Raw genomic sequence first — 12,469 nt, 5'->3', positions numbered from 1 at the left:
AGTGTTTTGGTTTTCTTTTTAAATACTTGCACTGATGGTGTTTCGCCCTTCATCAATGTACACTGTGTGCAGTAATTTAAATGTGAGACCTGTTTGTGTGCATGCGTCACAGTCCATTTTTCGCATTAGCAATCATTCGCGTCTGAAGGGCAGACCAGCTCAGTTGATGAGTCCGGCCTGATCGACTGACCCCATTTTGTCATTCTATGCAGTGACTCATCGGGTTTGATTGGTCGTCATTTAATGGATCTCACTGGCCGAGATAGCTTACGGCCATTACCCCCCCCCCCCCTGCTAATGGAGGCATCTATCACTGCTCCATATGGAGCCAAGGTCACACTTGGCCTTTGAAACATTTGGTGTCCAAACCAGGGTTGTCCAACATCTGACCAAGGGCCATTCACAGTTGAAGCGTTTTTGGGATCACTGTCTTATATTCTTCGTAGATCACGAGGAACAAGGAATTAATAGTCACTACTCAGAACTGCAGCCCTCACCAATAATGTTGTACTGTGTTTCTGTGTGTTTGTGCAGACACGCGAAACTGGGCAATTTGTGGCAGCAAATCACAGTCACAAAGACACAAATGAAAATTACTATCAATGACTCAGAAAGCTGCAGTTTCTTATTTTCCACTGAGAGTAAAGCATACTGAACATGCCTGTGAATTTTGTTGTATGGCCTGTCTACATGTGTATTCAAATCGGACTCGTTTCAACTTTCTTGATAGTTCAAAGGCATAGTGTAGACTGCACGGTTAAAATATCCTATCAATCAGGCTTCACAAATAACCCGCACAAGCCATCTTTACGATTTGAAGAGAACATAGAAGCAAGGAAACCAGCTATTAATAAAGTTTCTAGTGTGTCTGCCTGTATCTTTTGCGGTTGCAATATCACAACCTCTCAAATGTACAACCCAGAGTATGTACAACCTAGCTTGATGGAATGGATAGCTTTTTTTGCAAAAAGCTATCCATTCCATCAAGCCATCAGTTTGTTTATTTAATTACAATACCATAGCACATTTATTATACATACAATAAGATATATTGTGTGTAGTTTTAAGGCTTATTTAGTTGAACATTATGTTTTTATGGGTAGATGGGAACGGATTATTCTCATTTTAATTGTTTCCTATGGAAAAGTAATGTTTGAAATACACACTTTTTTCCATACATACAATTTCTGGGAACCAATTAAGTTCGGAAGCTATGGTATCACTGTATCACACAAATGCTCGAGAAGCTCAATAGAAATAAAAGAAACAATTTTGCGCGCTATTTCGCTTGTACTAATGTCCACATGTGTGTGTATTAAAACCACAACTTTCAAAATCAAAGCACCACTTGTACATTTATTTTGAATTGATCGTCACTCTGAAGGATGGTCTGAGTCTATGGGCAGGAGGGATGTAGGCCCTTCGTCTCACCTTGCCAAGGCCTGTGTAATAGTATTGAATAGTTTTTGAGCCTGTTTTTAAAATCACAACATGAAGTATGATCCCACCCTTTGGCCTGTCAATTGCCTCAATGTTGCCCTCAGTGGAACATAATTGGACATCCCTGGTATAAACTATTAAAGATTAAGACATGTTAAAACCATTTACCTTTCAGTGACATGCTTGTTGTCCATTCAATTTGCTTGCAAGCCTAGCTTCTGAAGCTGTAACATGCATGATATGTAGACAGCATCTGTCTTTAATCACAGGCAATGTATCCCTTGTGAGTCGACTTATCTTGGATGCGGGCCTGACAGCCGAGCTGGTTGACTTGTGGAGAGAGCAGAAAGTGTGAGTAAGACTCATCCAGATTTGTAAGCCACGCTCCATTGTTTTGCCGGGTTATACGCGTACAGTTTTTGGAATAAAATGCTCGGCCCGGGAGTCAGTGTGTGTGTTGTGCATCCGGTTAAATTGCAAAGCAAACAAAACTCACTGCTGCCAAACAACACAAGTAGCACTGCCAGGAATCAGTTCAGAATGTGCACAAATTTAAATATGATATTGGGTTGCATTTCAGACTGCTTTCCATGAAGTTGAAATTGTTTACGCATGTGGAGCATCGTATAAACATGGCAGAAAATCTGCAAATTATCATCCCAGAAAAGTTTTGAATAGTGATTTATTTGTTTTGTTTGATTATTTAACTCAAAAAATACAATGGACCCATGGAAATGGGCAATCACTTTCCAATTTAATTAGTATTTTAGTCTAGTTAGGCAATTCCCTTTCTGCCATTTTGCCCATTATGAAAGAACATTTTGACTGATCTTTCAGGACTCAAAGAATGTGTAAAATTGTGAAACACGGGAAAAAAAAACTACGCTGGCTTGCCGAATGACTCCATTTGAGACTTGATGGTTTATTTGAGCCGCATGAAGATACTGATCATCATTTCTGACGATTGTTTCCCATCATTCTTCAGTCCTCACCAAAGCCGGTGTCCGTCAGTGATAGTTTCACTGACTGATAGGTTTGTCATTTTGAGGGAATGCCCATCTCTACTCAGTTTTCTATATTGACAGTTCAATTACTATTATTCTTATTTTTGCCTTTTCATTGGAAAGGATCAACGTACCCAAAAAAAAAAAAGATTCAGGAAAAACAGTCTCAAAAAATTTGGGAGGCAGTTGAGAAGAGTTGATTCCAGTTTCTGTTGGATTCGTTATTGTTTTTGGATATTGAGATCATATGTTTGGTAGCAAGTTCCAGTGGTCCTCGCTACATGGATGCATGACTCTGGTTGTGAAATTTAAGAGTATCTTTCTCCCCAACACATAACATACAACAACAACAACAAGTTTCATAACTTTGCTGCTGTGAAATGTAAATTTCTCCACTGCGAGACTAATAAAGGCAAATCCAATCCAATCCAATCCAATCCAACTGAGGATTCATAGAGCGACTATTTGTTAATGTGATCCACTTTGACACTTGACCATCTTTTTCCATCCTCTCAGGAATGGGACGCTGGCCAGGTTTGTAGCCACAGATGGAGGAATCACAAGAGTTTTCCCGAGAAGGTAACCCTTCTCGCCTTTTTCACCAGTGCAGCAAAACGAACCTGAAAGTTAGGGTTAATCATCTGTGCACATAAATATGCGCAACAGAAAATAAATAAATGTTAATTGATTTGAATATATGGACATTTTTTTTAGCGCCGCAGCAGATTGGATTGAGAACCCAGAGACGTACGAGTCCAGCTTCTACAAAAGGGCCCTGGACAACAACATATACATTTTCACCGCTCCGTCTTTCAACAGTAAGAACCTTGTATGTACGCACGTTTAGTGCTGGAGCTTTTCATTTTCAGTGTGGTCTGGCGTGGAATCCTAGTGCTTTTGTAACTCAGCCAGAACTGTCCTGGCGAAGATCGCACTCCTACACCCATGACATCATGCCTTTTATCCTCGCCCTCTTCCCGGCTTATATTATGTTTGTCAGCATTCATCCTCTGCCTCACTCTTGGACTGAGAGCTCCCGCTCTTTTATATCTCCACTAATCTCTCCGGCAGACGTTAGAGGAGGCAAACAAATGACTGTAATGCAGTCGGTAACACTCGACTAGATTAGAACATGGGGCTTCGCGAGCACCATCAGGCTCAATGTGAATTACAAGATCTGGAAGCGTTCCCCATCGTGGATAACAATGATTCCCATTTTAGGCATGGTTCTGAAATGTTGGCTTCTGCATGCTGTTGAGCCAAATGTGCAATGATTATATTCAATGTTCCCTTATGTGTCCTTTTCTCTGTTGCAGCAGAAGGCAGAGATAGTGCGTACGAATCTGGTATCCTCGTCAGCAAAGCTGTGGATCTCACCATCGATGAAGTCACACTTAAACCGGCGGGTCCGTTGTGCTTAATCTGACACCAGTTGTTGCTGCTTGTAATAAAGATTTGTCATTAAACCACAATTTCAAACCTTCGGGGAGCTCTGGGATCAAAAACAATTTTAATTAAAGTACGTGATTAAAACATCTATGTTTTAAGTTTCATTCATGTTTGATGAAGGCAAAGTGGATTTTTTTTTTCATGTTCTCAAACGCCAACTCAATATTTATTTAAAAATGACCTAATTTGTTTTACATCTCCATATTTTTAATATATTAATTAATTTCTAAATTATATGTAACAACAGTCATGAAAAACTCACTACAAAAAGACAATCATAGCATAACGAGAGTAACGTCTAATCATGAACCAACCAAAATCGAAATAACTTGGTTGACACAAGCACAACCGTGTGTGTGTGTGTGTGTGTGTGTGTGTGTGTGTGTGTGTGTGTGTGCGCGTGTGTGTGTGTGTGTGTGTGTGTGTGCGCGCGTGTGTGTGTGTGTGTGTGTGTGTGTGTGTGTGTGTGTGTGTGTGTGTGTGTGTGTGTGTGTGTGTGTGTGTGTGTGTGTGTGCAAACTGGGCTATCTGATTAGAAAGGGTGGAAATCACATTGCATGAAAAAAAGACAACAGAACACAACATGAAACTTGCAACCACCAAATTGCATCATTTGAAAATGTAAAAAGAAATAAAAGAAGTTGTAATATGTTCTTGGTTAATGAAGGCCATATTTTTACTGCTCGTCTGTTTTTAGTGGTGGGAGTCAAACTGAATGTCACTTTCTGGATGAACAGTTTCATGAACGCCACACTCAAAGAGAATGTAAGAGATGTTCACATACTCCCTTGTGTTTATAATTATTCTTTTTCACACAATGAAACATTCACATCAAATTAACTTGTATTCTTTATTTTAGTGTAAAGATGAGATCTGTGGCTGTATGAGGAATGACAAGGTACAGTGATGCATGTTTAAAAAAAATAAATACATCACACCACACTCGTTGCCATGGCACTGAACTGTTTTGCCCTTTTGCAGCATGTAGACTGTGTCATCCTGGATGATGGAGGCTTTCTGCTCATGTCCAATCAGGATGATTACATTATCTTGGTGAGTGTCAATGTTTAAAGCCACACGACAATGTCTTCTAATGGCATGTGCAGCTCTGGTTAATTGTTAATTTTGTTCTCTCTAAAAATGATATATTGGATTTGCTTTGGTCAGAGCTGCTATTTACAGGGCTTGGCATTTACAATTGAATATAATTGTATTTTTTGGATTGGATTGGATTGGATTGGATATGCCTTTATTAGTCTCACAGTGGAGAAATTTACATTTCACAGCAGCAAAGTGATGAAAGGAATGAAAGTAGAAAAACGAAATACATGAGCTGCTGGAAAGGCAGCCACTCTCGCGGCGCCGTCTTGAAGTCAAAAGAACAAAAAAAAAACTAAATAACAAATAATATGACAGCATAGAGACAATATGACAAAACAAAGACACAGAGCGACATTCATTCTTCAGGACTTGCTGTACCTTCTTTGTGATGACATGAAACAGTTCTAGATGAAAGAGGAGAGGATCAAAGCGTCTTTCCACCAGTGGATCAGGGACATCATGGTGGAATGTGCATGTCAACTACAAGCTAAATGTTGAAAGCAAACATGCAGCTGTAGCATCCATTGACGAAAAGAGATTGTCTCACATCTCCTGTTCCACATAAATCTGCTTCAATTCCAAGCCGCAACAGTTCCACATACGCATCGGCGCTCTGCGCTGACGCTCCTTTCTTCTTATTGCGGGTTCCTCAAGCCATGCATCCATCCAGCCGCAGACCGTCCAACGGCACTGACCTTTCCGCTAAACAAAGCGCGGGCTTTGAAGATGCTGCCCATTACAGGCGCAAAAAAGCACAATGGCCCCTTTGGTGTCCAGCGATGACAGTCGAATGGCTCCGACATTCCTCCCTTTCAAAAACAGTACTGGCATATTCATGCTGCCGAAAAGGCGCAACCGCTCAGCACAGTCTCCTCCTTGATGAATGTCGTGGTCAAAAATGCTGAAAAACAATCTGTATCCGTTCCACACGATGCACAACAACACAAAGTGACAAAAGAAAACACAAAACAAGACAAAAACAACCAAAAAAAGCAAGGCTCATGAGAGCACTTGCTGAGGCTGCCTACTCGGGCGCCATCTTGGACTTCTTTTTTATTTAGGCTTGTTTTAGTTTCGAAAACATTATAGAACACAAACAACAAAGGGCATATTTGTTTTTCATGGATTCAATTAATATTTTGCTATGCCAAAATTCATTTCCACATGATCTGGCACAAAATATGATTCACGTGATATCATCTCACGGGACTGCATTAATCTCATAGCAAGGTAAGGCAAAAAGACTTATGTCTAAGTTTCAAAGATGGCTTACTTGCCTGCTTAGAACTCCTTTCAAAGCTCCTGGACGAGGTAGGTTCATCCGTGCCTCTGCTAAAGTACAACATCAGATGCAGTAGGATGATCAAAGTTAAGCTTCTTTCAGTCAGGGATGTTTTAGTGTAGTGAGTCTCTTGTGAATATGAGCCTCTCACACGGGGGTATTCACTGCAGACTGCTGTGGGTCCCTATGGGCCAATGCTCACATATGTACTGGACTGAGGAATGCTCCTTGTCAGTCAAGGAATGACATACTGCATGTTTTTAAAGGAGGCACTTTTTTACAAAATGCCATTCAGTCCCCAAGTGTCTTCTTAAAATGGTTTTGCCAATATAGGTTTGTTTACAGTTTTTTTCCATGCAGTCCCTGTGATTTGTTATTATTTTATCAGTTTGGCATCAGGGTTGATTTTTCTGTTTTGTTTTGTTTTGTTTTGTTTTATTTTCGTAGTGTGTGATTGAAAAGAAAAAAAATGGCTCTTGAAAATACACAAGCGTTCTTTTGTAACTTTGGGATGCTAATTCTTTTGGACCGGCATATCCATTTCAAACAGACATTCTACAGTTGTGAATTGTTTGGCACCTTACTAAAGTCCATCTTCTTTAAATTGGGGCTTTTATTGGTTGGGTCTTTTATTTTGGTGAATTGAAGAAACAATCAAATGTCATTGGATTTGAAATGTCAATGTTGTATTTTCAAATATCAGTGGATTTGAAATGTCAATGTTGTATTTTGTATGCACGAAGGCTACCTGTGGAAAACAACAAGCAATGGAACATATATTTTTTTAAAATCTGTACACTTACATTTGTCCTTTTTAGCAAGGCAGAAAATGGGAGCAATGTAGTCGAGGAACTTTTTACAGGACCCTTCAGAAAAAAAACAAATCCTCTGTGGATATGGCAGGAATATAATACTGTTGCATAACATCTGACATTGCAATACTGAACAGAAGGGGAACAGGACATGGCAATGGCCCACTCCATTACATGCACCAAAGATGTGTTGACAGCTGGCTGCTTCAAGGGATTGTCTGCGTCTGACTGAACTCTCCATGCAAATTGACATAGAAAGCAGATGCCAGTTTTTAAGGAACTGATTCAGTGCCACCAATTCAGCAGCACGTTTCCCAAAATGAGTTTCCATTTTATGCGTCCAGATGGGTCAGTTCTTTGGCGAGGTAGATCCCGTTCTGATGATCAACCTGGTCAACATGTCTCTCTACTCCTTTAACAAGACCTACGACTACCAGTCTGTTTGTGACCCGGAGAAAGACAGCAAGGCTGCGGCGGGGCCCTGCTCCATCTATGTGGTCGGTTGTTCGTTGGATTTGTTTTGACATATGACGGGCATGCCGTGAACTGCTTTAACCTACTTTTTTTTTTTTGTAGCCAACCATAGCAGATTGCCTCAATGTTGGCTGGTGGGCTTCCACTGCTGCCTGGTGAGTTCATGTGTTTTTCACATTAATGATTTTTGATGGTAGCGGCCATCACCCTCATGTTTGTTGAATCTGTGTACAAGAATGTTGAGTGTGGTTGCAGTCAGTTTCTATCCTTTAATCTACTTGTATTTGTAATGTATGTCGGGATTGGAGTAATTGGGGGAATAAATTCATTAAAGATTTTTTTTATATCGAAAATAATCAAAATGTGTTTCTTTACTGGAGAAGGTGTCCTCAGTTTCAAATGGCAACATACCCGAACTCGTACATACTTTGGAAATGCAGGAGTCTATCACCAACCCACACTAGAAGACCTAAAGTAATAATTACAGACAATACTTTTATGAAAAAAAGACTGATATTGCATGAATATAAAAGGGTACAGTGAAAAACAGTTCGTACATCACACCTTTGGGCGGTGATGTCACCTTAAGTTTAACTGGTTTATTTTGCAATGTTGTAAATTTGAAACATTGTATGTCAGCACTGTGGTAGACTTTATAGTTTATAGTTTGGAAGGCGGAAGTAGACGCCGAAACATGTCAGGTATTTGAACACCTACACTGTCTGTAAGCAAAGAATCTGCTTTAAATTATTTATAGTTTATTTTTTCTCTAATGGCTTTACATTAAAATATGTACTTGTTTATGTGAGTTGTACATTGTCAGCAATAGACAAATCGTCATTGTAAATAATCCTGCTTTATACAGGCAAATGAGTGTTTTCTGGGTGCATCAAACTAAAATAATCAATAACGATCTTTGTGTAGGTCTATACTCCAGCAGCTCTTCTATAGCCTCATGTTCCCCAACCTTCTGGAGGCTGGTGAGTCGTAACACTTCGTTTTTCAATTGCTGCCAGTACTTGCTCCTCATGTATTGCCTTTTTCCCAAAACCTGGCTTTACTTGCCACTCACAGTTAATCATCCGCAGGTGTTTGGATGAACTATTCCAAACATGTTCTTCAATGTTGTTGACGAGATACCGGAAGGGCGATTTAAACGATTGTGGAATGGAAAAGCAGCATATGTTTCCTCCAAACAGTTCTTTGTGCAAACCTCATTTAGCAGAGTCATCGGATGAGGACATTGCTGATGCCATGTTTAAAGAAAGCTGTATCACAGAGCAGATACAATACTTCTTCGACAATGATGAAAGATCCTACTCGGGTGTTCTGGACTGTGGAAACTGTTCAAGGTATGCCTGTTCGTCACCGTGGGTATGCTCCTTGTGTGATATTTTTTTCATGCATCCCCACAAAAGGTCAACTTTCTCGTTTAAGTGTGAATGGGGTATAAATGATGCAATGAAGGTTTCCCTCACCTTCTCTCACCATTTTCCTGAACATCCTTCTGTTTAATGATATGTAGAGGTAGGTTAGGAATAGTGTTGCCTTCCTGAAGGGCCTTTCAGTTTTTACTTCAGGGGGCTTCTATTACGAGTTCCATGCAGGCATATTTCAAAGTCAAAGTCAGCTTTATTGTCAAATATGCTAATATGCATGACATACAGCACAGATGAAATTAATGTCCTCTCGGACCCAGCGTGCAAGACATGCAAGGCACTTATAACGTGGCTAAAAAAGACATACAATTGACAACAGACAATACATGTAATTTCTGTATGTAAAGTGAGGTAGTGTCGTATGGAAAGTGAGGCAGTGACGTATGTAAAGTGAGGTAGTGACATATGTAAAGTGAAGAAGTGACGTATATAAAGTGACGTAATGTAGTAATGCAAAAACGAACAACAAGAAAGGGTTGAAGTGAGGTCTTGCAGAAAAAAAATGAGAAAGAAGAAAAAAATAGAGTTCAGGGTGATCGTACAGCATGTAGCGTGTACTCAGAATTCGGTGAGTGTGGCAGTGGGAAGGGGCAGGCTGGGCAGGGCTGGGAGGGAGTTGAGTCTCCGGACTGCCTGGTGGCAGAAACTGTCCTTGAGCCTGCTGGTCTTGGCTCGGAGACTCCGCAGTCTCCGACCCGATGGCAGCAGGCTGAAGAGGCTGTGGGAGGGGTGGGTGGGATCGCCAGCGATCCGGATGGCTCTGCGGGTGAGGCGGGTGTTGTAGATGTCCTGAAGGGGGGGGGGGGGGGGGGGAGACACCGATGATCTTCTCAGCTGTCCTCACGATGCGCTGCAGAGTCTTACGGCAGGACACGGTGCAGGCGCCGTACCACACGGTGATACAGCTGGTCAGGATGCTCTCTATGGTACCGCGGTAGAAGGAGGTCGTGATGGGGGTCGGGGCTCCAACTCTTTTGAGCTTGCGGAGGAAGTACAGGCGCTGGTGGGATCTCTTGGCCATTGATGCCGTGTTGTGGCTCCAGGACAGGTCTTCGGATATGTGCACTCCCAGGAACTTGGTGCTGCTCACTCTCTCCACTGCAGCACCGTCGATGATTAGTGGAGCATGCTGGGGGCGCACTCTCCTGAAGTCCACAACAATCTCCTTCGTCTTCTCCACATTCAGACGAAGATTGTTGTCCTTGCACCACGTGGCCAGGCGGCTGACCTCGTCCCTGTAGGCTGTCTCCTCGTCGTTGTTGATGAGGCCCACCACAGTTGTGTCATCCGCAAACTTTATGAAGAGGTTGGAGCTGGGTGATGATGGTGAGCAGTCGTGCGTGAGCAGAGTGAAGAGGAGGGGGCTCAGCACACACCCCTCGGGGGCCCCTGTGTTCAGCGTGATGGTGCTGGAAGTGTTGTCGCCAACTCTGACTGCCTGTGGTCTCCCCGTCAGGAAGTCCAGCAGCCAGTTACACAGGGAGGTGCTGATCCCCAGTTTGCTCAGTTTATCGGTGAGTTGTTGGGGGATGATTGTGTTGAATGCTGAGCTGAAGTCGATGAACAGCATTCTGACGTAGGAGTCTCTGGTCTCCAGGTGGGTGAGCGCTGTGTGGAGAGCAGTGGAGATGGCATCATCGGTCGAGCGGTTGGGCCGATATGCAAATTGGAAGGGGTCATGGTTGGGGGGGAGGGCAGCCTTGATGTGGTTCATAACTAGCCGCTCGAAGCACTTCATGAGGATGGGAGTGAGTGCGACCGGGCGGTAGTCATTGTGGCAGGTGGGGGACGACTTCTTCGGGACCGGGATAATGGTGGTGGCTTTGAGGCACGTGGGCACAGCAGCCTGGGTCAGAGAGGTGTTGAAGATGTCCGTGTAGACATCTGTGAGCTCCACAGCGCAGTCTCTCAGAACACGGCCAGGAATGCCGTCGGGACCCGGGGCTTTTCGTGCGTTGGTCCCTCTGAGGGATCGCCTCACGCTGTCCTGGGACAGTGTCAGCACCTGTTCGCCGGGAGGTGGTGGGGTCTTCTGTGCTGGAGTGCTGTTGTCTGCCTCGAAGCGGGCGAAGAAGTCGTTCAGCTGGTTCAGCAGAGTGGTGGAGTTCTCGCAGGTCTGTGGAGTGGGCTTGTAGTCTGTGATGGTCTGTATCCCACGCCACAGGTTCCTGGTGTCTCTGCTGTCTTTGAGGTTGCCGATCCTCCTGGAGTGCTGTCTCTTGGCCATCCTGATGCCACGTGACAGGTTGGCCCTGGCTGTCCTCAGGCCCAGCTCATCGCCAGCTTTGTAGGCAGCGTTCCGAGCCCTGAGGAGCCTGTGGACTTCACCCGTCAGCCATGGCTTCTGGTTGGCCAGGATGGTGACAGATCTGGTGACAGTCACGTCATCCATGCACTTCCTCATGTAGGAGGTAACAGAGTCTGTGTACTCTTGGAGGTCGGTGTTGTTGTTGTAGGTGGCCGCTTGTCTGAACATGTTCCAGTCAGTGTTGGAGAAGCAGTCTTTGAGTGCCTCTGACGACCCATCAGGCCACACCCTTATCTGCTTCTTGACTGGTTTGACGACTTTGACAAGTGGCCTGTAAGCGGGCATTAACATGATAGTGGAGTGTCCCGAAGCTCCTAGGTGGGGGAGGGGTAGGCTTTGTAGGCTCCTTTGTGTGTGGTGAAAACATTGTCCAGAATGTTGTTACCTCTCGTCGGAAAGTTAATGTGTCCATGGAGATGTGGAAAAACACTTTTCGAGTTGGCATGGTTGAAATCGCCAGCCAGGATAAGGAAAGCATCTGGGTGGGCTGTCTGTTGCTCGCTGATGTGCTGGTAGAGTTCATTCAATGCCGCGCTCCTGTTGTTAATTGAGCTCGGGGGGATGTAAACTGCTACCAGCAGTATGGCACTAAATTCCCTCGGCAGGTAGAATGGCCGACATTTTATGACCATAAGTTCCATCAGTGGCGAACAGTGTTTGCATACCACAACAGCGTTGCGGCACCAGGCATCACTGATGTAAACACAGAGTCCCCTGCCGCGAGTCTTCCCCCCCTCGACGAGCGCTCTGTCTGCCCGGAAGCTAGTTAGCTGGGCTAGCTGGATGGCACTGTCCGGTATGCTGTCGGTCAGCCATGTTTCCACAAACACAAAGGCACAACACTCACCCACGGTCTTGGAAGTTGAGCGGAGAAGTCTGATGTAGTCCATTTTATTGTCCAGCGAGCGCACGTTAGCCAGCGTGATGGTAGGAATGCAAGGCCGGTGGCGGCTAGCCGCGAGCCTAATGCGAATACCACCACGCTTTCCCCTCTTTTGTTTCCTCATACAGCGCTTATGGCGCCTCCACTCTGGGTTGGGTGCAGGAGTGGGGGTCGGTGGAAGAGTGGGGCTCAATGGACGAGCCGACTCCCTGAGCAATCCATGCTTGCGTAGCACTTCTGCTTCAGCTGGTTTAGGTTTTAAAAATGAACTGCCGAT

The 12,469-nt window shown here is 43.9% G+C and overlaps 1 protein-coding gene across 3 annotated transcripts in view; it reads left to right on the top strand.

Moving 5' to 3' along the window:
* The window catches only part of cacna2d1 (calcium voltage-gated channel auxiliary subunit alpha2delta 1), a 142,079-nt gene that overhangs the window by 115,859 nt on the left and 13,751 nt on the right, over positions 1 to 12,469 (top strand). Inside the window, exons 25-35 of one of the 3 annotated variants that reach the window (XM_088996843.1) lie at positions 1,710 to 1,791; positions 2,961 to 3,023; positions 3,159 to 3,262; positions 3,764 to 3,850; positions 4,591 to 4,658; positions 4,753 to 4,791; positions 4,875 to 4,946; positions 7,433 to 7,585; positions 7,665 to 7,717; positions 8,487 to 8,542; positions 8,785 to 8,914. In XM_088996843.1, coding sequence (XP_088852969.1) covers positions 1,710 to 1,791; positions 2,961 to 3,023; positions 3,159 to 3,262; positions 3,764 to 3,850; positions 4,591 to 4,658; positions 4,753 to 4,791; positions 4,875 to 4,946; positions 7,433 to 7,585; positions 7,665 to 7,717; positions 8,487 to 8,542; positions 8,785 to 8,914 — 907 coding nt within the window. Of the gene's footprint in view, positions 1 to 1,709; positions 1,792 to 2,960; positions 3,024 to 3,158; positions 3,263 to 3,760; positions 3,851 to 4,590; positions 4,659 to 4,752; positions 4,792 to 4,874; positions 4,947 to 7,432; positions 7,586 to 7,664; positions 7,718 to 8,486; positions 8,543 to 8,784; positions 8,915 to 12,469 lie in introns of all 3 variants that reach the window. The other 2 variants (XM_088996846.1, XM_088996844.1) reach the window with 2 other exon arrangements.

The sequence above is a fragment of the Hippocampus bargibanti genome, linkage group LG05 (assembly GCF_051943395.1).
Source record: "Hippocampus bargibanti isolate YZ-2025 linkage group LG05, ASM5194339v1, whole genome shotgun sequence".
NCBI classification, from domain to species: domain Eukaryota; kingdom Metazoa; phylum Chordata; class Actinopteri; order Syngnathiformes; family Syngnathidae; genus Hippocampus; species Hippocampus bargibanti.
Note: the sequence above shows the minus strand (reverse complement) of the source record. Positions and strands in the feature narration are given on the sequence as shown.